The sequence below is a fragment of the Herpailurus yagouaroundi genome, unplaced genomic scaffold (assembly GCF_014898765.1).
Source record: "Herpailurus yagouaroundi ecotype Mexico unplaced genomic scaffold, PumYag 28, whole genome shotgun sequence".
Lineage (NCBI taxonomy): Eukaryota > Metazoa > Chordata > Mammalia > Carnivora > Felidae > Herpailurus > Herpailurus yagouaroundi.
In genome coordinates this window covers 157,144,196-157,170,045 of record NW_024412376.1, presented here as the reverse complement: position 1 = coordinate 157,170,045, position 25,850 = coordinate 157,144,196, and the positions used below count along the sequence as shown (strand labels likewise).

At 44.9% G+C, this 25,850-nt stretch overlaps 1 protein-coding gene across 3 annotated transcripts in view; it reads left to right on the top strand.

The window, feature by feature from the left end:
• Positions 1–19,024, top strand: part of BST1 (bone marrow stromal cell antigen 1) — a 31,427-nt gene extending 12,403 nt beyond the window's left edge. Inside the window, exons 5-9 of one of the 3 annotated variants that reach the window (XM_040487540.1) lie at positions 226–302; positions 650–742; positions 3,417–3,503; positions 7,135–7,194; positions 17,786–19,024. In XM_040487540.1, the coding sequence (XP_040343474.1) occupies positions 226–302; positions 650–742; positions 3,417–3,503; positions 7,135–7,194; positions 17,786–17,891 (423 nt within the window). In that variant the 3' untranslated portion in view covers positions 17,892–19,024. Of the gene's footprint in view, positions 1–225; positions 303–649; positions 743–3,416; positions 3,504–7,134; positions 7,195–7,272; positions 7,555–17,785 lie in introns of those variants that run through there. The other 2 variants (XM_040487544.1, XM_040487550.1) reach the window with 2 other exon arrangements.
• Positions 19,025–25,850: the final 6,826 nt, after the last annotated feature.

The following is a 25,850-nucleotide window of genomic DNA, read 5'->3' as shown; positions in this document are numbered from 1 at the left end:
AGACACAGAATCTGAAGCAGACTCCAGGCTCCGAGCTGTCAGCACAGAGCCCGACGAGGGCCTTGAACCCATAAACTGCGAGATCATGACCTGAGCTGAAGTTGGACACCTAACCGACTGAGCCCCCTGGGCTCCCCGAGGATTGTCAGTTTCAAAAACTTGCTCATTTCATACCTGAAAAATGACATGTGTTAATTTACTCCAAATAGTTGTTTCTTCTTACAGTATTCGAGGGATAGTACTGGGGTGATCCACGTCATGCTGAACGGTTCAGAGCCCAAAGGAGCCTATCCTGTTAAAGGGTAAGAATACCAGCATCAACAAATACAACGAAGAATGCCAAAATGTTCACTTTGTGTTTTCAAATGGAGGCTTAAGAAAATTGTTTTCATTCCCAGTGTAATGCTTGCTTTTGTAAATTCCAGTAAAGCAAAACAATCGAATGACCTGGAGATCAGGGCCACGTCTACACATTTCTGCCATTAATAGCTGATGAATGCATGAATGAAATAGATCACCTAAAAATAAAAGCTAAAAATACCCCCCCAAAACACCCCTCAAAACAAAAGTGATGTGTAAATCAACTAACGAAATGGGAAAAGTATCCTATTGCTTTAAGACTTTAAGAAATGCCTTTCCTGTTTCTCAGTTTTTTTGCAGATTTTGAAATTCCCTACCTCCAGAAGGATAAAATCACACGAATTGAGATCTGGGTTATGCATGAAATCGGGAGACCAAAGGTGTAAGTCATGGTGTTTCTGATGATGGTAATTGTGCAAATATGCTTTTCTTGATTTTCATATGATCAAGTCCATTTTACATTTTCATTTTTGGGGACACAACACTCTTCTCTGTTTCTTTTTAATTAAAAAAAAATTTTTTTTAATGTTTATTTACTTTTGAGAGAAAGAGAGAGAGACAGGTGTGAGTGGGGGAAGGACAGAGAGAGGGAGACACAAAATCCAAAGCAGGCTCCAGTCTCTGAGCTGTCAGCACAGAGCCCGACGTGGGGCTTGAACCCACAGACCACGAGATCATGGACTGAGCTGAAGTCGGATGCTTAACTGATTGAGCCACCCAGGCGCCCCTCTTCTCTGTTTCTAATGTCATGGGTAAAGAAAGACAAAGGCTTGACTTTTTTGGAAATGCCACTAACCAGTCCCGAGTCCAGAGAGAAAACCTCCTTTATTCAGATACTATTCTCAGCTGAGGAAAATTGTCCTTTCTGAGCTACCTGGGTAGCATTGGAGAGTTCCTTATGCATTCATGTGGGTCAAAGCCAATTTCTCCTCCTGGTTGTTTGAAGGCCCCCACCAGGAGTTCTCACAATGAACCCAAGGAGTATGTAATGAAAACTATTCTCAGAAAAGACACAGTTCTACAACTGGATCTTAGTTCACTGGCCAAGGAAATGGTTAAGGTCCATCTTTTCTGGAAAACCACCTGAGTTTATATAAATGCAAGCCTGAACTCATCCTTCTCGTCAGTGAGGGGCATTGCTGGAAAAACTAAATATAAGAAACAAACTCAGGGACGTCTGGGTGACTCACTCGATTAAGCGTCTGGCTCTTGATTTAGGTTCAGGTGGTGATCTCGTGATTAGTGAGTTCGAGCCCCACATCGGCTGTGTGCTGAGTGCAGAGCCTGCTTGGGATTCTCTCTCTTTCCCTCTCTCTTTGCTGCTCCCCTGCTCTCTTTCTTTCTCTCTCTCTCTCAAAATAAATAAACATCAAAAAACAAAAACAAAAACAAAACATAAACCCAGTTGATTCAGAGACAAGCTGATCTGGCAGCTGCGGTGGAATGTCAGAAGCAAGTCGGGGCCTTGTTCTTCAGAGCATTGATGCAAAGCATTGACAACCCCAAGGACTATGTTCTGGGAGAATCTTAGCAACCTGCCCATTTCAGGCCCCCAGGACCCTCTAAGACGCACCATATAATGAGCGATTATTTTTTCCTGTGTCTTAGGCAAGAGATTAGGTTCGCAGATGACTTACTATATAGTTCTACCAGATCTGCATTTCTCTTCCCAGAAGACAAAGTATACTTATGTTGCATAGAAAACAGTGCATGTTATTTGTCTTACTTCTGTGGGAAGTTGCCTCTTGTCGGGAAATTTTGCTTCCTTGTTATTTTAACGTTTCTCTCTGAGAAAGCTTGCCCTTCCGAACCTGCCTTTAGTGAGATAAGGAAATTGCAAATGATGACCTGGCCTGAAATAATCCTGTCTTTTCTTTTGCTGACAACTTCCTCGTCACACCCTCCTGCCCACACAAAAGCTTTCCACCTTGTGCAACTCCTCAGGGCGCCGTCTGTTTCCTAGAAGGGTCTATTCCTGAATTGTTGAATGAAGCCAATTAGATTTTCAGATTTACTCAGTTGAATGTTTGTTCTTTAACGCTATGGAAGAGCCTTAAAATGCATTCAAAACCGTGGTGCCAGAAAACCTACTTTCAGGAATTTATGCGAAGGAAATAAGTAGTTCAAGATGGGTGTGAAAAGGAAGCTTCGACAGGGTTCATTTTAGTGTGACATCAGCCTTGAGCATCAACAAGAGGGGACTGGTTTTATGAATCATGTCCTGATGATGACGGCGATCATGCTGGAATTAAAGAAGTATACATACACACTTCAACAGACACGGGCCAAGGCACACTACAAACTGCATTGGACAGCAGAAGGCTATTGTTATACTTAAAAAGTCTCTGGGGCGCCTTGGTGGCTCAGTCCGTTAAGCATCCAACTTCGGCTCAGGTCACGATCTCACAGTCTGTGGGTTCGAGCCCCACATCGGGCTCTATGCTGACAGCTCGGAGCCTGGAGCCTGCTTCGGATTCTGTGTCTCCCCTTCTCTCTGCCCTTCCCATGCTCATGCTGTGTCTCTGTTTCTCAATAGTAAATAAACGTTAAAAAAAAATTAAAAAAAAAGTCTCATGGGAATGAATGCATTTCAAAGATTGAGAACGGTATACACCAAAATGTTAACCGTAGTTATCTCTAGCGATGTGCGATTGGGGTGCTTTTTTTCCCCACGGGTTTATTTGCATTTTTAACAATTTTTGGTTTGTGTGTTCTTGCTTTCATTTAAAACATACTGTATGGGACACAAGTCGCCAGCATTCTGGGGACCTGGGGCTCTGCCCTAAGGTGTGTTGCTGCGGGGAGGGCTGTGGAGTGCCCTGTGACCACCACCATGTGCCAGGGCAGGTCCCCCCCCCCCCCCCCCCCCCTCAGCTGGACCCGCCAAGACAGGTTCTCAGCGTTCAGCTTTCTAGGGTGCAGCGGGTTTTCCCATATTCCTTCAGAGTGGAGACTAACCCAGGAAGCACGTGGTCACGGGACATTGTAATTCACCCAGAAACAACTTCCTTCTTCCTCCTTTAATTTTATTTATATTCTATGTTTTTGTATTTTAGGGAATCCTGTGGAGAAGGCAGTGTGAAAATCCTGGAAGAGAGACTGGAGAAAATGGGCTTTCAGTACCGCTGTATTAATGATCACCTGTAGGTGGTATATCCTAATCAGTGCACAATTTCCAGGGCGGAGCGGTGATTTTGGAGGGCAAGGGGCCGTTGGAAAGGGTTCTGCTGGGATCAGCGCTGAGGGCCCCTGGACTGTGCCTTCTGGGTTGTCACTGGGCACGAGGGCTGAGGGTGCCTTCTGGCCAGACCTCTGCCTGGGTCCCACCCACTTGTGTCCAGAGTCTTTAAGAAAAGATGCTTCAAGGGGATACCTGGGTGGCCGAGTCAGTTGAGGGTCTGACTCTTGATTTCTGCTCAGGTCGTGATCCTGGGGTCGTGGGATTAAGCCCTGTGTTGGGCTTGGGCTCCACGATGAGTGTTGGACCTGCTTAAGGTTATCTCTCTTCTCCTGCCTGTCTCCAGCATGCGTGCATGCTCTCTCTCTCTGTCTCAAAAAAAAAAAAAAAAAAAAGTGCTTCAAGGACAGACAGTAAAGTCCTGTTTCCTGGCTGCTTGTCCCATTTCCCCTCCCTTGCTTACAGCAATGGTGAGTCGCCTGAGGACAGGCACTGTGGTCCTGGCATTTGTGGATGCCTTGGGTCCTTGCCTAAAATAGGTGCTAAGGTGGGTTTGTTTGAGGTACTTACAGATAGACCTTGACAGTGGACCGATAGAAAATAGTAACAGCTGCCATTTACTGAGCACATTGTAGGCTAAGCACTTTATGTATTTACATATTGCCTGAGGGCTTTCCTGATTCTTGGAAGTTTAGATAAGCTTGGCTGAAACCCTGATACCTGTTGGAAACCCTTCCCTGGACCGGGAGTTCTTGCCTTGCTGCTTCCTGCTTTTCTCTGCCTCACTGCCTAAGTCTGCAGCCCTGCTCGGTTCCTCGGGGCGAAGTCCAACACTGCAAGGCCTTAGTGGCTTTCCCCCAAATTGGCAAGGGTGGCAATTACATCTGCGGTCTTGGCCAGGCCCCACGACCATCCGTCTGCCTCTACTGTACCATACCTTCTCCGTGGCTCTGGGGGCTGGGTGATCGTCCCCACCGAGCAGAGCCCACGGGAAATGTGGGCTGCCCTCCGCTTTCCCAGAGAAGGAGCCCCACAGCTTGAAGCTGTCCCAGTGTATCCATCTGTTATTGTTAACGCTCTCAGGAAACTCCAAAGTTAGGTGTTGCCATCTTCTATTAAAACAATGTCCTCTTTTTGGGGAAATATAAACTATGTACGGGAAAATGCACAAGCCCTAAGTACACGGTTGAATGAATTTTCACAAGTTCCACACGCACCTGTCTAGATCGAGAAACAATATAACCAGCACCCCAGAGTCTCCCCACTTGCCCACAATAGTAGCCTCTGTCTAGACTTGTGGTGGATTCGTTTTGTCTGTTGTTAAGCTTTATATAAACACCCACTTTCCATGGAGGGATAAATTAAGGGTCAGAGAAATTTAATTAAGTTTTGCAAGGTCACTACTCTGTGGCAGAGCTGAGTTTTGAACCTAGCATTCTATGGCTTTGAAGTATGCTCTTTTCTTTCTACGAGAGGACTTTCTTTCTTTCTTTCTTTCTTTCTTTCTTTCTTTCTTTCTTGTCTTTCTTTCTTTCTTTCTTTCTTTCTTTCTTTCTTTCTTTCTTTCATTTTTTAATTTATTATTATTTATTCTTGAGAAAGAGAGTGCAAGCAGGGGAGGGACAGAGTGAGAGGTAGAATCTCAAGGAAGCGCCACACTATCAGGGCAGAGCCCGACGTGGGGCTTAAACCCATGAAACTGTGAGATCATGACCTAAGCTGAAATCTAGAGTTGGATGCTTAACCGACTGAGCCACCCAGGAGCCCCTCTACTGTAGGACCCTTCCTTTCTTAAAGCACCAGATTTTATTTTTAATGTTTTTGTTCAAATTGCAGTCAGTTAACATACCATGTAATTTTAGTTTCAGGTGTACAATATAGTGATTCAACACTTCGATAGAGCGCCCAAGAAAGCACCAGATTTTTGTATATTTTTCTTGAAAGGCGGTTTTTGTTTTTTGTTTTGTTTTTGTTTTTGTTTTTGTTTTTTTTTTTTTTTTACTAAAACTGCTCAATGATGGAGAAAATTGTGCCAAAAAGTTCCACATGTGAGACCACTTTGCTTTGGCCCAGAACTCCCTCGAGGAAGTTGTCTTTGTAAGTCGTCAGGCCACGTATGGTGACCCAGGCCAGAGCCCAAGGTCTCCTTCCCTGCCCACGGCTGTCCTCAGGGACTTAGCCTGCTGTCGCTTGCCCTAGTGTCGTCCCCACTGATGCTGGCCTTCAGGGCTCTTCCCTTGCAAGCCTGGGTCAGCTCCCCTTCTCCCACTTCTTTACTGCCCACGGGCTCTTGTGTTAAGGTGGGGTTTTGTTTTGCTCCCGGGGCACAGGGGAGGTAACAGAAGGCTTACTGCAGGAGAGTCACAAAGGGTAACAAACCAAACTCCAGCCCAGATGTAACTGAGAACCTGCCCCATAAAATTCAGGTGATGTTGTCCTCTGTCCCGTGGCAGACGGAAGTTCTCCCCAAGATTCTTGCCAATTCTGGCCACATCTTCTCTTGTCATAGCCTCTCTTGCCTCCTGGTTGCTTTCTGTGAGCGCTGTCTTGGGCCAGACTCAGTGAAACTCAATGACTTTGGAGTGGGGGGCATAAGCCACAGCAATAAACTACGGTCATAACAAACAGCTGTGTATCGTAGACTTTACTGGAAAGTAGGCAAGCCTCGGAGCAGTAGAGTGCACACACATTTCCTGTTTCTCCAAAGTCCCTTCCAGCCACCCGGCCAGGGAGGGAGCCCCTGTTGGCCTGACTCCTACCTAGTGTGCCCTGTGCTCCTGTTACCCGGCTCCTCTCTTCACTACTGCTTTCCCTGCCCTCCTGGGACTCCACGTGTCCTCCCTCTACTCGTGGAGCCAGTCAGCTTTCTTTGTTGCTGGAGCCTGGGCAAAGGCCATCACCCGTGTGCTTCAAGTCCAACTTTCTGGCCAAAGAACTTATCAAGAGGATTTTCCAGGCAAGACTGTACATGCTTGCTTGGGTGGTTCCGCGCTTGGGCTCTGGGGTGAGCCTGAAGGGTTCGCATTCAGCTCACATTCTGCCCCATTAGTGTGTGTTCTTGGGCCAGTTACTCTGATCCGCTTTCTCACCTGTAAACTGGAGATGGTATTAATACCTGCTCTGTTTGGTCTTTGTGAGGATTAAATGGCAAAGTCTATATAGAAAATCTCATCAGGGGCGCCTTGGTGGCTCAGTCAGTCAAGCATGCGATGTCGGCTCAGGTCATGATCTCACGGTTCGTGAGTTTGAGCCCCACGTCGGGCTCTGTGCTGACAGTTCGGGGCCTGGAGCCTGCTTCGGATTCCGTGTCTCCCTGTCTCTCTGTTCCTCCCCTGTTCGCACTCTGTGTGTGCTATTTCTCTCTCAGCAATAAATAAAGATTAAAACAATTAAAAACAAATAAAAAAAAATCCATCATCAAATTTCTTGGTATGTAGTAAGTGCCTAATAAATGCTGGCTAATGTTTTTAAAAACAAACAGTTTGTGTTTGGTGAGAGACTTTGTATCCCTGGTACTTTCCAGGCATACCGTATATGTTTGATGAGTGAGAGTCATTTAAATAATCCCTTAAATATTATTTCTTTTCATTCTGTAGACCAGTGAAGCTCTTAATGTGCGTGGACCACAGCACTCATCCTGACTGTGCCTTAAACTCGTAAGTAGCTGTCCTGCCCCGACCTCCTTGCCTCCCCAAGATAAGTGGGACTATTTATAGACCACTGATGAACTGCAGTATGATTTTACACACGCGCCCTAGAACATGTGGCTGCGGAGGGAGTCCTGTGCTTCTGCACTGAGCGGCTCGGGCTCTCTGAGCGGCTAAGATGGTGCAGGTTTGATGAACACCTGCCCAGGTGAGCTGAAGTCGTACCATCCGTTCTTCCATCTGTAAGGGGAAAAGAGTACTCTGGCTGCTGCACATTGTGCTGTGTGCGTCACATGGAATATTTTGTCCATTTTGGGGCGCCTGGGTGGCTCGGTCGGTTGAGCGTCCCACTTGGGCTCAGGTCGTGATCTCGCGGCCCGTGGGTTCGAGCCCCGCGTCGGGCTCTGTGCTGACAGCTCGGAGCCTGGAGCCTGCTTTGGGTTCTGTGTCTCCCTCTCTCTCTGCCCCTCCCCTGTTCGTGGTCTGTCTGTCTGTCTCTCTCTCAAAGATGAATAAACGTTAAAAAAAATTTAAAAAAAAAGAATATTTTGTTCAGTTTCATAACTAGTCCATTAGAATGAGAGAAACAGACACGCAGACAGGAGAGAGAAAGACTGCTCACCATCCCCACAGAGCTCTTGTCTCCTTCATTTAGTAAGAGAACCCTTGCATTTCAGTTGGGCTCACGGCTGCCAAGAGCAGCGAGCGTATTTCCTGGCTTCCCTTTGCGCTGCGGTGGGGCGATGGGCGCGACTCCACTTGAAGGGACCTGTCTTCCCTGTGTGCATTCCTGCCGCCCCGTGGATGGACCTGGGCCACGCGGTGGGGACCGTCCTCGGCTGGGCGCGCAGAGCCGCACAATGGGGGAGGCTGGGCGCTCCCGACCGTGGAGCTGCCGTGTCCGCCCCGGACTGTTCCTGGGAGGGAAGTAACGAGCAGGCCCATCATGACAGCATGTGACCCTGGAGCTGACCCCTCAGAGGAGGCATGCAGTTTTCTCATCCTCTCATGAAAGAGCAAGAATGTCCTATGATCCTGGGTCCTCACTTGCTTCATGTGGAAAGGACACCCACCGTCCTGTCCACGCTACTCAAAGACCTTCAAGGTTCCTGTGACCGATCCAGACTTCTAGTCTGGCCCTCCGGGTCCTTCACACTCTTTCTACACACACCACCCCTCAACTTCTCACCGGGAACTTTCCTGCCCACAGACTGTGGACACTGAGCCTTTGGGCGGCAGTAAGAGCACTGCGCTTGGAGTCCCATAGCCTGAGGTGGGCGGTTTTCTCAGGCCCCAAACGAAAAATAATGGAAACCACCTCGCAGGTTTGTCGTGGAGATTGAAGAAAGCAACGGGTGTATTAGCCCCCCACCTCCTTTCTAGACAGGACACTGGAAAGACTCTTAAAGAGCCAGGCCTGGGCACAGGGCCCAGGTTCCTCAAGTTCAAGTAGGAAGGGCATCGGTCGAAATTCTTGCCTACAGGCATCACACATCAGCTCCAGGTAGTTCAGCAGAAATGGGATGTATTCAAAGATTTTAAGGCACCGCACAGAATCTTCCTGTGAGAGCCGGGGAAGCGGGACCGGAGGCCAGGCCGAAGTCGACCCAGAACTGCCGGAGGGGAGCCTGTGTGGGTACACACAGCTCAGAGAGTACCTGTGCTCACACCTGGGTGCTTCTACAATCTCTGCCACTGCAGCCTCAGAGCGCTGGTGCCTTAGGCATCCTCATGGTTAGAACAGTTTACTTGTTAAGCTTATTTATTTTGAGAGAAAGAGAGAGTGTGAGTGGGGGAGGGGCAGAGAGAGAGGGAGAGAGAATCCCAGTGCACTCAGCAGAACCCAGTGTGGGGCTTGATCTCATGAACCGTGAGATCACGCCCCGAGCCGAAATCAAGAGTTAGACGCTAGCCAAATGAGCCATCCAGGTGCCCCTAGACTAGACGTTGGGGGGCCCTGCTGTCTCAATCCACTGTGCTCCAATGGGGACAGCTGGTTGGCAGAGTTTGGTCATGTGTCTGTGCGCTAACTGCAGGGCAGGGTGGGAAAGTGAGTATCTGCTTTAAATCCAGCCTCGTGGCTTTAAATCTCACCTATATGCTGGTGCCTCCGGAATGAATGTCTCTAGTCTAGGTCCTGTACGGAACGCCATACTTGCATATTTAACAGTCTACTCAGTGTTTCCACTTGGATGGTCTAATAGGTATTTCAATCTCAACACATCCCAAACCGAACTGAGTTTACCTGCTCCGGTAGGCTGAATCATGGCGCCTAACGATACCCAGTTGTCATCCTTGGAATCTGTGACTGTCACCTTGTATGGCAAAGGGACTTTTCAGATGTGATTACGTTGAGGATCTTGAGATGGGGAGACTATCCTTGGTTATCCAGGTGGACCCTAAATAGAATCACAAGTGTCCTTATGAGGGGGAGGCAGAGGGAGATTCGATGCACAACACAAGCAGGCAGTGTGATCATGGAAGCAGAGATTGGACTGGTGCACTTTATTTATTTATTTATTTATTTATTTATTGAGAGTGCAAGTGAGCAAGGGGCAGAGAGAGAGGAGAGAGAAGCGGGGCTCACCTGAAGCGGGGCAGGGCTCCAGCTCACCTGATGCGGGGCTCGAACTCACAAACCGTGAGATCATGACCCGAGCTGAAGTCAGATGCTTAACTGACTGAGCCACCCAGGCGCCCCTGGAAGGGTGTACTTTAAAAGCAGAAAAGGGCATGGGGCGCCTGGGTGGTGCAGTTGGTTAAGCGTCTGACTTCAGCCAGGTCATGATCTTGCGGTCTGTGAGTTCGAGCCCCGCGTCGGGCTCTGGGCTGATGGCTCAGAGCCTGGAGCCTGTTTCCGATTCTGTGTCTCCCTCTCTCTCTGCCCCTCCCCCGTTCATGCTCTGTCTCTCTCTGTCCCCAAAATAAATAAACGTTGGAAAAAAAATGTTAAAAAAAAAAAAAAAAGCAGAAAAGGGCAGAGAAACCGATTCTTCCTTCAGGAGGCTCTCCGGAACGAAGGAGCCCCATTGACACCTTGACTTTAGTGTGGTGAGACTGGTTTCTGACTTCCGGCCTTCAGAACTGTAAGAGAGTAAATGTGCGTTGTTTTAAGCCACTGATTGATTTATTGCAGTGGCAACAGGAAACTAAGAGACCTCTAAACTTGGTCTACCCAGAGTCTTCCTGGTCTCAATTGATGGCAATGCCCAGCTTTCCCCAAATCCCCAAATGCCCGTTCCAGAAATCTTGGAGCTGTCTTTGATTCCTTCCCTTCTCTCATGCTTTACCAGAAAATTCCACTGGTTCAACCTACAGATTGATGGCATATGCAGTCACCTGCCAGGACCAGCCTGGCCAGCAGTCAGCTAGATTACTTAGCGGGCCCTAATGAGCCTTCTTGCTTCCACCTTGTCCCATCCTTCATGGCCTGTTTGAGGCCCAGCTGCCATTTTAATTGTTTATTAGGGAAACTTCCAGAAGTTCACAAAGTATAGAGTGTAGTTCTGTAACTATTCAGTCATGGGACTCGTCGGCTCACAACTCTGCAGTCACTCCCATATCGCTCAGAGTAAGAGCCAAACAGCCTGCTCTGGCCCAGCTCTCTCCAGCTTCTTCCTTACTCCCTTCTCCTTTCTGTGCCTCAGAGTGGCCTCCTGGAACATCCCAGGTGCATTCCTGCCCCAGGGCCTTTACCTGCACTGTTCCCTCTGCCTGGAAGTCCTTCCCCTAGCTGTCAATGGGCTAACTCTCTCACCTGCTGTATTAGCTTGCATCTCACCTCCAGGAAGTTATCCTGACCTCGGTATTTTAAATTACAGCCTGCACCATGGACTGGCTCTGTGAAACCCCTCCTGTGGCTCTATTTTTCTTTTTTATGATGTTTATCAGCTTCTGACTTATTTGCTCATTAAGTTTATTCTTTTTTTTACACACTTTTTTCTTAAAGTTTACTTATTTTGAGAGAGAGAGAGAGAGCAAGAGAGAGCGTCTGTGCATGCAAATGGGGGAGAGGCAGAGAGAGAGAATCCCAGGCAGGCTCCACACTGTCAGTGCAAACTCACAAATGATGAGACCATGACCTGAGCTAAAGTTGGATGCTTAACCGTCTGAGCCACTCAGGTGCCTAAGTTTATTCTTTACTGCCTATCTCCCACCTGTTAGCACATAAGCCCCAGAAGGACAGAGACTTTTACCTGTTTTGTTCACTGATGGATGTTTCCCAAGAGATTATCATGGAGCCTGCAACCTGGTAGGCACTTAGGAGGGGGGTGGGGAGAGAGAGACAGAGAGAGAGAGAGAAAGAAAGAGAAAGAAAAGAAAGAAAGAAATAAAAGAAGAAAGAGAGGGAGAGAAAAAAAGAAAAGTGAGAGAGAGAAAGAAAGAAAAGAGAGAGGGAGAAAGAAAAAAAGGGAGAGAGAAAGAAAGAAAGAAAGAGAGGGAAAGACAGAAAAGAAAAGAAAGAAAGAGGAAGAAAGGAGAGAAGAAATAAAAGAAAGAAAGGGAAAAAAGAAGAGAGAGAAAGAAAGAAAAAGAAAGGAAGAAAGAAAGAAAGAAAAAGAAAGGGATTGGTTTCCTCTCTGTGGAATCACGTGTTTCAGACAATGTCTCAATCCAGCCAGGTAGCCAAAAGGAATGACAGGTGTCCTAGGGAAGTTGGAGACATGCCTGGTGGTAGCAAATGTGTAAGTTCCAGATTTCGATTGCAACAGAAACCGATGTTTCACTTAGGCGGAGAAAAGGGGGAATAAGGTTGTGGGAGGATTTAGTGGCCTGGGCAACCCGGTTTGCTGGGGACTTCAAAAGGCCTGGCCGCGTAGGCTCCTTAGCGTTACAGTGTAACTCGGGTCTTTAGGGTTTTACTCCCTGTTTCCTTAAGCAGACTGTCAACTTTATACAGATACAGATCACGTAAAGTTTCTTTTTGTAAAACCACTGGGCCCTCCACTGCCATTCCTGAAACAGGCAAGTGGTGCCACCCTGGCACCCCGTGCCTCAGTTTACCTCCTCTGCTGCAGGATGTGCCGGGTGACTGAGGTTGGCTCTCCATACCTCTCCCAGGCCTTTCTGAGGACTTTGGGTGTGTCGGGCTTCCCGTGAGGCAGTCTGGGGTCATCATCTTGCCTCCTGATCACGTTCCTGGAAGGTGGGCAATTTGATCCCCATCAGTGATGCTGAGGGGGCTAAGTGATCTCTTAGAGTCATTCAGGACTGGCTAGAGCCACACCCAGAATGCAAGTTCGTTTGTCAAATCCTTGTTTTTCCCACCAAACCACACTGCCTCAAAATGTCCCTGTGGTTCACATCACAGCAGATAAGGAAGGATTTTTAAAAAAAATGTTTATTTTTAAGAGAGAGAGTGAGGGGGAAGGGGCAGAGAGAGAGACAGGATCCAAAGTGAGCTCTGTGCTGAGAGTGGAGAGCCTGATGTGGGGCTTGAACTCTCAAAAGTATGAGATCATGACCTGAGCCGAAGTCAGATGCTTAACCAACTGAGCCACAGGCACGCCAGGAAGGGGCTTATAGTCCCTGATCTGTTCTTTACTTTGTTTGGGCATTCTTTCAGTGATTGTTGAATAGATTTATTTATGACAGTTCTTTCCCAGTTCCATTGAATGTCAAGAATAAAACCCTCTTGGCACTTGCACCCCCATGTTTATAGCAGCACTATCAACAATAGCCAAAGTATGGAAAGAGCCCAAATGTCCATCGGTGGGGGAATGGATAAAGAAGATGTGGTGTATTTGTAGAATGGAGTATTACTCGGCAATCAAAAAGAATGAAATCTTGCCATTTGCAACTACGTGGATGAAACTGGGGGGTATTATGCTATGCGAAATTAGCCAGAGAAAGACAAATATATGACTTCACTCATATAAGGACTTTAAGGTACAAAACAGATGATCATAAGGGAAGGGAAGCAAAAATAATATAAAAACAGGGAGGGGGACAAAACATAAGAGACCCTTAAATATGGAGAACAAACAGAGGGTTACTGGAGGGGTGGGAGGGGGGACGGGCTAAATGGGTAAGGGGCACTAAGGAATCTACTCCTGAAAACATTGTTGCACTAGATGCTAACTAACTTGGATGTAAATTAAAAAAAAAAAAACAAAAAAACCAACAACAAAAAAACCAAACCCTCTTTCATTCGTTGCCAGATTTTCCTCCATTCTCATTGCCCTGGAAGGAATTTTACTGATCTCTTTTTTAAACAACTTCACTAAGAATATTGATGGATAATTTGCAAGAGATGATCCCCAAATGGCAAATACGGAGAATGAGTTCCTCCTTGTAGTAATAATGAGATATAATTTTTTTAATGTTTATTTGTTTTAAGAGAGCACAAGTCGGGGAGGGGTAGAGGGAGAAGGGCACAGAGGATCCTAAGTGGATTCTGTGCTAAGAGCAGTGAGCCCGATGTGGGGCTCCAACTCACAAACTGAATGGCAAGATTATGACCTGAGCTGAAGTTGGATGCTCAACCGACTGAGCCACCCAGGTGCCCCAAATGAGATACAGATTTCATGAGGTGCAATTTTCACCACAATGTCTTTGACATACAGCGGAAAAAATATTTTAAAGATGTTATTAAATGCTTGATGCCATTATAAGTTTGTAAATTGCTTTGGGAGAAAAATTTGACAGTATGTATCAGGCATTATAAAAATATTCATAATCTTTGACCTTAAGTCAGACCTTAGGGTACTTCTGGTACCCTCTTCTAAAGAAACGATTCAGAATGTGGGCACAACCTCTATGCTCAGAGATGTTCATCAAAGCATTCTTTATAATACTGAATCAGAGGTAGATGTCCAGTGAGAAGTGAATGGTTACATCAAAGGGTTACATTTACTGGAATAGAATGTAGACATTCTATGTAGATTATATCTCCGTAAAGCTGGGTGGGGGAAACAGTGATAGGATAATCATACAGCAATATGGAGAAATTCTCATGAACAATTTCTCATGAAAAAATATGTAGAAAACAATCTTGTAGACTCCAGTATTGGCCAAAAATTCAGCACAATGACAATACAGAATTGGTGAGGAAATGAGAAAACAGACATACTTATGTTATTGAGATAAGGACTCCTTGTATCAATCGAGGTCAAGGAGAAACATCAAAAGTCTCATCTTGGTCGGAATTCTCCAAAATGCATTGTCCCTCTTCCGCCCACACACCCTAGGACACAGAAGTGGGAAATCCAAGCTCAACTTGCTTTGGAATAGTGGAACAAAGGACTTTTAATCTACAAAGGTTTAAAACGGAATATATAGCTGTTAATATAAATCCAACTCATATTATTAATAGTTTTGTGGAAAGTTGGGGCGCCTGGGTGGCTAGGTTGGTTGAACATTCGACTACGGCTCAGGTCATGATCTCATGGTTCATGGGTTTGAGCCCCATGTCAGGGTCTGTGCTGACGGCTCAGAGCCTGGAGCTTGCTTCGGATTCTGTCTCCCTCTCTCTTTGCCCCTCCCTTCCTCGAGCTCTGTCTTTCTCTCTCCAAGATAAATCAACATTAAAAAAAATAGTTCTGTGGTAAATTTAGGAAGAACTTGCATTTTTTGGTATTTAATTAAATTTGCAGCATTTTAGAGAATTTAGCATATAAAAACAGCCCTGTGATTCCAAATATGTATGTAACTATTAAATGATTGTAGACTTGGGTTTTTTAATGTTGAAAGTTATAAGAGATTTTACTTATAAGTGTTTAGCCAAAATTGGAATGTTTAAGAGAATTAAGATGAAATTTTATACCTTTATTAGATTTACTAAACCAAGTGTTTGAGAAGGTGTTGCTCATTTAAAGTCACTTGAAGTATTTTTAAAAAATGTAACATTTAAAAAAGATAAGTTTAAAATAATTTAGCCTAAAATAACCTGAGTTAAAAATATTCAAGGAAATTTGATTAAGTATGAAATCCCCCTAAAACTTATTGTCAGGGGCACCTGGCTGGCTTAATCTGTAGAGCATGTGACTTTGGATGTTGGGATAGTGAGTTCAAGCCCCATGTTGGGCATAGAGATCACCTTTTACTTTTTAATTAATTAATTTACTTAAAAAATTTAATGATTTATTTATTTTTGAGAGAGAGAGAGAGAGAGAGAGAGAGAGAGAGCATGAGCAAGGGAGGGGCAGAGAGAGAGGGAGACACAGAATTGGAAGCAGGCTCCAGGCTCTGAGCTGTCCACACAGTGCCTGATGCAGGGCTCGAACCCATGCACCATGAGGTCATGACCTGAGCCGAAGTCAGACGTCCAGCTGACTGAGCCACCCAGGCACCCCAAGATTACTTAAAAAAAAAAAGTTATTATCAGAGGTCCCTAGGTTTTTTTATTTTGTTTTAAAAGTAAGCTTTAGGCCCAATGTGAGGCTTGAACTCATGACCTCGACATCCAGAGTTGTGTACTGAGCCCACCAGGCTCCCCCGCCTAGGTTTTTAAACAGAAAAATATGACTCGTGAGTCAACTAGAAAAATGTTTGGAGAAATAAGGTGTTTGAATTTATAAGCTTAATAGCTAGAATTAATTTTTAAAACGAAAGTAATTGCAAATAGTGTTTTTTCTTTGCATAAAAATTGCCCTCCAGCACAACCTCATGTGGACAGGAAAAGTTTAAGTTGTGACAAATCAGTGCCTAGAACATGAACCCACTCGTGAAAAGCAAAGGAAAACTACGTGTTTCTGTGTGTGCGTGATAATGGATGTCAGTGATGAAACGGTCTAAGGAGACGAGCTCCAAATTGCTACCAGTGGTTACTTCTAGAAAAGGCAGTGACAACTGAAAAAGGGTGGAGACTCTTATTATGACTATGTTTAGTTCTGTAATATTTTATTTTCCTAAAAGAATAAAAATAAGTATACCCTTGGATTCGTTAATTATTGTAAAGAAAAAAAAATAATTTTGACTAAATCAAGTCTGAAACGTTAACTGAATCAGAAGTGCAATTGTAGTGAATGTCCAGCAGGGGGAGCCCTAGTACAAACTTGTGGCTGCTTGAGGTTCCTTTATTCCATTTTTATTAATTTGTTTTTTATTTGAGTGTAGTTGACACACAATGTTACATTAGTTTCAGGTGTACAATATAGTGATTAGACAGGCTTATACATTATGCTATGCTCATCCCAAGTATAACTACCATCTGTTAGCATATAACACTATTACAGTATCATTAAATTCTCTATGCTTTTCTTCCTTCCTTCCTTCCTTCCTTCCTTCCTTCCTTCCTTCCTTCCTTCCTTCCTTCCTTCCTTCCTTCCTTCCTTCTTGTGACTTATTCATCCCATAACTGGAAGTCTGTATCTTCCACTCCCCTTCATCCATTTTGCCCATTCTCCCACTCTCCTCCCCTCTGACAACCATCAGTTTGTCCTCTGTATTTACAGGTCTGATTCTACTTTTTGTTTGTTTATTCATTTTTTTTTCTTTTAGATTTACATATAACTGAATCATATGGTATTTGTCTTTCATAGTCTGAATTATTTCACTTAGCATAATACCCTCTAGGTCCATCTATGTTGTTGCAAATGCTAAAAATTGCATCCTTTTTTGTGGCTGTGTAATAATCCTGTGTGTGTCTGCATGAGCATGTGTGTGTGTGTGTGTGTGTGTGTGTGTGTGTGTGTGTGTGTGAATACGTCTCCCTTATCCATTCATCCATCAATAGGTTGCTTCCATATCTTGCTATTATAAATAATGCTGCAATAAACATTAGTGAATGAGGGGTGACCAGCACTCAGATGGAGTCCCAAACCATGGGATAAATTTCCAAGCCAACATTCGATGGTTTCATGATTTAAAAAGATGTATCTTTGAATTGGTTTTTAAAAATTCAGTAATTTCTGTTTTAAAAAATCCAGTCAGTGGTCAGACTCTATTTGCTATGACAAGTCCATGTTTTGTTTGTGTGTTTATTTTTGAGAGAGAGAGAGAGAGAGAGAGAGAGCAAGGGAGGGGCAGAAAGAGAGGGATAGAGAATCCCAAGCAGGCTCTGTGTAGAGCTTGACGCAGGGCTCAAACCCATGAACTGTGACATCATGACCTGAGCTGAAGACGGATGCTCAACCAGCTGAGCCACTCAGGAGCCCCGACCAGAGTCCATTTTTTTTGGCCGGGTCCTCTCTTGGTGTCTTTAAGTCAAGATAGGTTTTTCCACGCCAGTTAAACTCTGACAGTGTCATGTCCATCAGTAGGGAAGGTGGCTAGGTTTATGGTATATCCATACAGTAAGAATACATCCATGAGGAAGAATGAATTAACTCATACGTACAATATGAAAGTATGTCCAAAATATGATGTTAGGGGAAAAAATTACAGGTTGCATTTGTACTCAGATGAAAGGGTGTGTGAAGGTGTGTGTGGGAACATGTGTAATGTATGCATACGTGTTACGTTCCTGGGAAGACAGTTCAAACCGTCAGCAATGATTCTCTGTGGAAAGCAAGAATGGGGGAGTCGAAGGCACTTTTACTCGTCACTTGTTAACTTTTTGCACTATTTCAATTTTTTTTTGCAGCATGCATGTATATTTTTGACAGTAGGCGTTGCACACCAATACTGAAATTTTCTCTCTTTCGTTTTTAATTTGCAGAGCAGTAACCTCCACTCGAAGAGAAGCCCCACCCCTCTGTGCAGAACATGGTGCCAGCCTCTTCATTCCTTTCTTAGTGGTTCTGGCATCAGTTATTCAACTGTGACTGGAAGCCCAGCTGTGCTGCCCTACCATCCCCCAGCCCTGAAACCCGCCCTTGCGCATTCGTCCGTCTTGTTCTGTGCATACCAGGTGGTTCCACTGTCTAAAGAAGCTTCCTTCTGGGAAAAAATGTTAATGTTTTCAATGATACACAAGCTCGGGATTTCAGAGACAAGAAATTAGTCTAGTTCTACTTAGCAGGTTAAAATTGCTGCATTAGAATGAAAGCAAGTTATTAGTTTCTTGTGTCATATTGTATAAAGCATTGAGACCCAGACTATTGTTACATAATAAAATATTTTTAGAAAATTCTAGTAGAATTAGATTTTATATTTTTTCTGAATTTTCCTATATCCCCTGTGGGGCACACTGCTTGCTTATTGATAGCTTAAGATATATATACACTCTATAAATGTATATATATTTGACGTGCAAAGATTTATGAATAAAGGTGTTCACTTAATGGTTATGTATAATGGGGAGGAGAAACTCATAATGTCCAATAATAGGGAACTGTTTTCATATGGTTTGGTATATCTGTAGGTTAGAATTGCGTTTAACTGGTAAAAGTCATGTTTACCAATCCAAATGTCCTTCAGCTGGTGAACGGATGGGCTCACTGTGGTACATCTATACAATACTCAGCAACACTCTCTATATAGTCAGAAAGAAAATGTTACATGAGTAACACTCAAATGTGCTAATACAAGAAGCCAGTCCAATAGGCGACATAGTGTATTATTCTACTTATATGACATTCTGGAAAAGGCAACACTGTAGGAATGGAGAATAGATCAGTGGTAGCAAAGGGTTAGGACTAGGGGGAGGGGGTAACTACAAAGGGGTAGTGTGAGGGAATTTTGGGGGAGTGAGAAACTGTTCTGTATCTTGATTGTGGTAGTGAATCTATGTCTTTGTCAACACTTAGAACCGTATATCAAAAAGAGTAAATTTCACTGTGTGTAACTGAAATGTTTTCAAAGAACATTTAATGATATAGCGAAATGTCAACAATAAGTACAAGAAGTGAGATATAAAACCTTCTAAAATATAATACAAATTTAACAAATTCTATTACGATATGCATATTGTAAACGAATGAAAGAAAAAGTAATAAACTCAAAGGCAGAGCAATTATCTCTGGGTGGTGGTCTTATCAGTGATTCCTATTTTTGACTTTGGCATTTTTGTGTTTCTCGGATGTTCTCTAATGAGTATGTGTTACTTTTATAATCAGAAAGGGAGAAATCCACACACATATACACACACGCACGTATCATACGTGTGTGGTACTTTGTCTTGACACAAAACATTTCCAGAAGACAAAAATAAAACCAAAAGCTTGTCACAGACACTTCTCTGTTCTCCTTATTCCTTTTCTTACCTAAAGCATGTGTGGGGGTTTCAGACATGAGAACTCCCTGATTCTGATGCCCCGGTTCCCAGAAACAGGCAGCGGGAGCTCTTTCACTTCCTGCAGGGCCTGTAAATCTCTGTAAGGGGGAGAAAAAGATTGTCCGAGGGCGGTAGAGCTGTTCCTCAAATGTGTAACCCTGAGCACAGGGCTCTTTCTCTCTTACCCCAGTGCCCCTCATCTCTAGGTGAGGCCCCCCTGGCAGTGCCTCTCCTCAGTTTTTGTGGACGCTTGACCAAATAGTCCCTATACAGTTGGAAAACTGAACAGCCTCATGATCACTGTGTATAACATAGACACACATAACAACCCCATGAATAGCTAAAGAGCATCTCAGACTGCCCTGGGCTGGCCTCATCTCTCTCCCTGGGAATGACATCAAAGCCTCTTGACTAGTTCCCTCTGTCACCCATCTCTTTCTCTCCTGTTTCCTTCTCTCCCACCGTTACCCCTCCCTCGTGGCATCCACCGGCTCATTGGCCCATTGCTGGTGATTTGGCAGGAGAGACCAGCAAACTTCCTTAACCACTGTCATCAGCTACCTTCATGATCATCACCATCATCATGACCATAGCTAGCATTTCATGAGTTCTTATCATCAGCCAGGCACTGTTGTAAATGCCTGATAAATGATTTAATCATTCACATAGTTATCATTACTATCTCATTTTGCAGACAAGAAAACTGAGGCTTGACACTTCCTCAAGGTCACAAGGCTAGTAAGTGGAAAGGAGTTTTTACAACCAGAGTTGGAGTGCTTGCCCATCTGCTGTACTAAATAAGATCCCACAAATGTTAAGGATCCCTAGATTCTGTTTCAGAACCATCTGAATGGACTTCTTTCTCAGTAGATTTCCAACCTTGCTATCCACGTATCATCTTTGCTTTTGCTTTTCCCTTGCACTTTGACACAAAACAGTCTCTCTTTCTCCCAAACTGGACTTCTCTCCTGTCCATACTGGCACCTCTCTTGCTTGCCTCAGCATGTTTAACGACACCTGTCAGGGTAACATAATTTCTATCTCACTTCCAAGGGCTGATGATGTCATATCCCTACTCAAACCGCCTGAGCACTGCAGGTGGAAATTAGACTTACAGTTACATGGAAACAAGAGTTTTCCATGCATATGAGCCTGGCCATTCCCAGTGCCCAGATTTCTATTTTAGTAGCTGAGGTCCCATGGGTTTTTTGAGAAACCTGGTGTGGGTGATTGAATTTGGGGGTGTTTTTTATTTTTATATAAAGGTTAGCCACTTGTAGCCTTCGGCATACAATATCAGACTGCGGATATCTTCCTTTAGCTTCAAAGGGGGTTGGCCAAACATTTGGCCAAGGTTTATATAAGAAGGTGGGGTGGGGGGAGAGAAAGGAAGGAAGGAAAGAAGGAAGACAAGAAGGAAGAAAGGAAATCTCTGGAGTGTTTCAAAATCCTGCCCCAGTTCCTGCACCGTGACAACCCATATCCTATGACAGGCAGTAGGGCATTGTTACAAGATCAGGCAGAATGAACAAGCTTGCCAGAGGAACTTTTCTTCTCATTGAGGCCTTGGAGTTTCATGATTTCTTCTTCCTTGTGTAGATTCCAGCGTGACACTCCCAAAATGAACTCTAAGAGGTTTCCAGACCTCACTAGATACTGTGTTATCAAGAATATCATTTGAGTTCCCCTCTCTTCCCATTATGTCCAGCAACGCTAGATTAGACAAGGGTTCAAACAATACAATCCTACCGGCCACAGAGGAGGGAGGAAGCAGAACCAGCCTCAAAGGCATGTGATCTGTGCAGGGGCCCAGGGACTCCTCCTCAGAAGGGCCCAGCTTGGTCTAATGCTCTTCTGTTTCTGTCTTTTAAATTTTAAATTTTTGAGCAAGGAACCTAGCATTTGCGCTCTTCACTGGGCCCTGCAAATCATGTGGCCGGGCCTGAGTGGAAGTAAAGTATTGCCAGACAAAGGGGGTTTTATTTTGTCTTAGGTGGCTCTGTTTCATAGATAAGAAACAGGACAATGGAGGCTCTGGCTCTGTCCCCTCTTGGAAAACAATGCCTCCAGGCTTGACTACAGACCTCCAGCATAAAGGGTGAGGTCTAGCTCCTTTGGAGCACATTTCATACGCCTGGGGGCCTTCTCACCCTTTAAGTCCTACGTCTCCAAGAAAGAAGCTAGCAGTCTGCTTCCCCCTTTGCCCTTGAAGCCAGGATGCCGACACTTGATGTAAAGCTCACCAGTTGGGTGCACGTGCTTGAGGCTTCCTTTCAGGGGACTTGCGGCCAAGGAGTCAGACTGTCCAGAGGAAAGGACAGTGGTGGGCGGGGTCCTAATGGTGACATGGCTGTTTCCGTCCGAGGTGACTGTGCTAGTGGTGGGCTCAGGATCTCTGCTGGGCGGTCGGACATGGTTAATTGGGGCTTGGCTCCGAGTTGCACAGTCTGGAAGCTTCATCCCCTGGCTCTCCTGGAGATTCTATACGTGCTTTCTGCTTAAACTGGCCGGAGTGGATTCTGTTCCAAGTCCTGACTGATCAACTTGTAATTCTAATTAAAGGTCTCCCAGCCGAGGGCGAAGGGAGGAGATGACTTGGCTCAGCCATGTCTCCACATTTTCGTAGCTTATAGGGTTTTTCATTGGTGAAGAGGGGCATCCCCCATGTGAAATGGCAGTTTTTGCCCGTGTGCACAGAGCTGGATGGACTGCTTGTCTGGGCTTGTTCTGCTGGTCGTGAGGCCCTTTGCTGTGCACATTCTTTCTAAGCCCCATGATGCACAGCAGTACTGAGGCTTCGGCAGTTAGCGGTTTGAGCCATCACCTCTTGTTATGTGAATCCTACCAGTCCCTCCTGCCCCACAGAAGAGGTGCTGTCATAGTCTGTTTGGGCTGCTATAACAAAATACAACAGGCCTGGGGAGCTTGCCACGAGCAGAAGTTTCTTTGTCATTGTTCTGGAAGCTGGGAAGTCCTTGGCAAGTCCAAGGCACCATCGTGGTCGCGTTCTAGTGAGGACCTTCTTTCCAGATCCACAAGCTCAGGCCTTTCTGCTACATCTTCACATGGTGGGGTGCTAAGGAGCTTTCTGGAGCTCCTACATATGCACCAATTGCATTCACGAGGGCTCCACCTTCCTGGGGGCCTCCCAGAAGCCCCATCTACTAATGCCATTACTTCAGGCAATAGGATTGCAACATGGGAATTTTGGGGGGGACACAAACATTCAGACCATAGCAGGGGCTGATGCCCGAACAAACTCAGAAGAGGCTTCACTGCTCTCAATTCTCCACCATTTCACCTGAGAGGAGTCAAACAAACTCTATCCACGAAATGGTCTGACTCCCTATGGGTTCAGATGTGCTAATCTTCTGTTCCACCTTCTGTGTCCACCAAATAGCTCCAGCCCATCATCTGGATCTCAGTTCAAGGGCCTCTTCCTCAGTGATGCTTTTCCTGACCAATCCTCCCAATCGAGGTCAGGTTCAGAGTTTTTTTTTCTTCCTTATTTCACTTTGTAATTACACGTGTGTTAAAAACAAAGCTGGGAATTGGAGGTGGCATTAAGAAATATTTAACCATTGTGGTACAGCCTGATCAATCAGAGCAGACACCCAATGGCTTAAGCAGGAAAGCCACCAGCCTTAACAATTGGCCCACCATGTTGTGGGTACCAACAGCAGCCATGGCAGGGATGAACTAACTCTGCTCATGGCTGTATCTTCAGCCCCTGGCCTAGGGCTTAGCACTTAAAAGATGTTTAGTAGATGTCCAGTGAATAAGTTATTGTTCTCTGTTGTTGACCTTTTTTTTTTTTAATGTTTATTTTTGAGAGAGAGAGAGAGAGAGAGAGAGAGAGAGAGAGAGAGAGAGAGATGCAGAGTGCCAGCAGGGGAGGGACAGAGAGAGAGGGAGACAGAATCCAAAGCAGGCTCCAGGCTCTGAGCTGTCAGCACACAGCCCGATGTGGGGCTCAAACCTATGAACTGAGATCATGACCTGAGCAGAAGTTGGACGCTTAACTGACTGAGTCACCCAGGTGCCCCTTGACCCTTTTCTTTCTTTTTTTTTTTCCCCTTTTTTAAGATTTTATTTTATTTTTTTAGTTTATATCCAAGATAGTTAGCATATAGTGCAACAATGATTTCAGGAGTAGATTCCTTAATGCTCCTTATCCATTTAGCCCAGCCCCCCTCCCACACCCCTTTCAGTAACCCTCTGTTTGTTCTCGATATATAAGAGTCTCTTATATTTCCCCCCTCCCTGTTTTTATATTATTTTTGCTTCCCTTCCCTTGCCTTGTGTTCATCTGTTTTTGTGTCTTAAAGTCCTCATGAGTGAAGTCATATGATATTTGTCTTTCTCTGACTGACTAATTTCGCCTAGTATAATACCCTCTGGTTTCATCCATGTAGTTGCAAATGGCAAGATTTCATTCTGTTTGATTGCCGAGTAATACTCCATTGTATGTGTGTGTGTGTGTGTGTGTGTGTGTGCACATATACACACACACACACACATATATAATCTTCTTTATCCATTCATCCATCCATTGATGGACATTTGGGCTCTTTTCATACTTTGGCTATTGTTGATAGTGCTGCTATAAACATTGGGGTGCATGTGCCTCTTTGAAACAGCATACCTGTATCCCTTGGATGAATTACCTAGTAGTGCAATTGCTAGGTCGTAGGATAGTTCTAGTTTTAGTTTTTAGAGGAACCTCCATACTGTTTTCCAGAGTGGCTGCACCAGCTTGCATTCCCACCAACAATGCAAAAGAGATCCTCTTTCTCCGCATCCTCGCCAACATCTGTTGTTGCCTGAGTTGTTAATGTTAGCCATTCTGACAGGTGTGAGGTGGTATCTCATTGTGGTTTTGATTTGTATTTCCCTGATGATGAGTGTTGTTGAGCATCTTTTCTTGTGTTGGTTGGCCATCACATGGGGAAGTGTATATTCATGTCTTTTGCCCATTTCTTCACTGGATTCTTTGTTGTTTGGGTGTTGAGTTTGATAAGTTCTTTATAGATTTTGGATACTAACCCTTTATCTGATATGTCATTTGCAAATATCTTCTCCCATTCTGTCGGTTGCCTTTTAATTTTGCTGATTGTTTCCTTCGCTGTGCAGAAGATTTTAGTTTGATGAGGTCCCAGTAGTTCATTTTTGCTTTTGTTTCCCTTGCCTCTGGAGACGTGTTGAGTAAGAAGTTGCTGCAGTCAAGGTCAAAGAGATTTTTTCCTCCTTTCTCCTCTAGGATTTTGATGGCTTCCTGTCTTACATTGAGGTCTTTCATCCATTTTGAGTTTGTTTTTGTGTATGGGGTAAGAAAGTGGTCCAGGTTCATTTTTCTGCATGTTGCTGTCCAGTTTTCCCAGCACCACTTGCTGAAGAGACTGTCTTTTTTCCATTGGATATTCTTTTCCTGCTTTGTCAAAGATTAGTTGGCCATATGTTTGTGGGTCTGTTTCTGGGTTCTCTATTCTGTTCCATTGATCTGAGTGTCTGTTTTTGTGCCAGCCCCTTTTCTTTAAATTCCACTTTTGCTTCATGACTTTCTTGGACCTAGTATGTTGGACCTTCTGAGACTTCCTAGGGTATGGATACCAGTTAGCTTTGTTCCATGAAGCTACTTGGCACCTCACTCAGGCACCTGATGGAACAGTAGATTCCTTCCTTCAAGCCAGGACACCCTGGGGTTCCCTGGGGGTACCACCTACACAGAGAGTGGGTGAGGTTGGAAACGAGATCAAGCTCAGAATAGGTTAAGTAAACAAACTATGGGAGAAAGAATGGAAGGGAATGAAACCCAAGAAGATCGGCATGTGCTGGAATGTTCATTAGTGTGGCCACTGGGATGGTTTATGAGTGGTGTCAACTTCTTGGAGAAGTTGTACCCAGCTGGGCACCATCAAACCATGTACCTTGTCATGACCCAGATGTGCCCTACTCTCTCAGCCCTAGGGGTCTTGAACATGCTGTCTCTCTGCACTGGTTTTCCTTCCTGCTCTGCCATCCATTGGGCAGACTTTTTTAAAGATCTTCCTCCAGCATCATCTCCTCATTGAATTCTCTGGCACTCCCTCCTATCGGAGCCTTGGTTGTGATTTGCCTCTTTCTCCCCAGCCCCCTGCGAATTCCCCTAACATGGTCCATCTGCACTGTCTTGTCATTATTTGGGACTGTGGCTTCTTGGAAGACTCACCCATCTTTGCACCCCCAGCCCAGCCATGCCTGGATGAAGTGTACATTCCACAAGTGGGTTTCATGAGAGCATGTGGATGAACTGGGTGGGTGATTCTTTAATATTCTTTTAATGTAATTTTATTCATGTATTTATTTTAAGTCAGCTCTACGTCCAACGTGGGGCTTGAACTCATGACCGTGAGATAAAGCCTCACATGCCCTGCTGACTGAGCTGGTCAGACGCTCTTTAACTTTCTTTCAGTGTAAGTTTTGTTGGAGGAAGTCAGGGATGGTACGAGAGGAGATTGAAAGCATCATAAGAAACAAAAAGCATCATGGGTCATACTTTTCTGTATTTATGCTCTACACCCATAAGTGT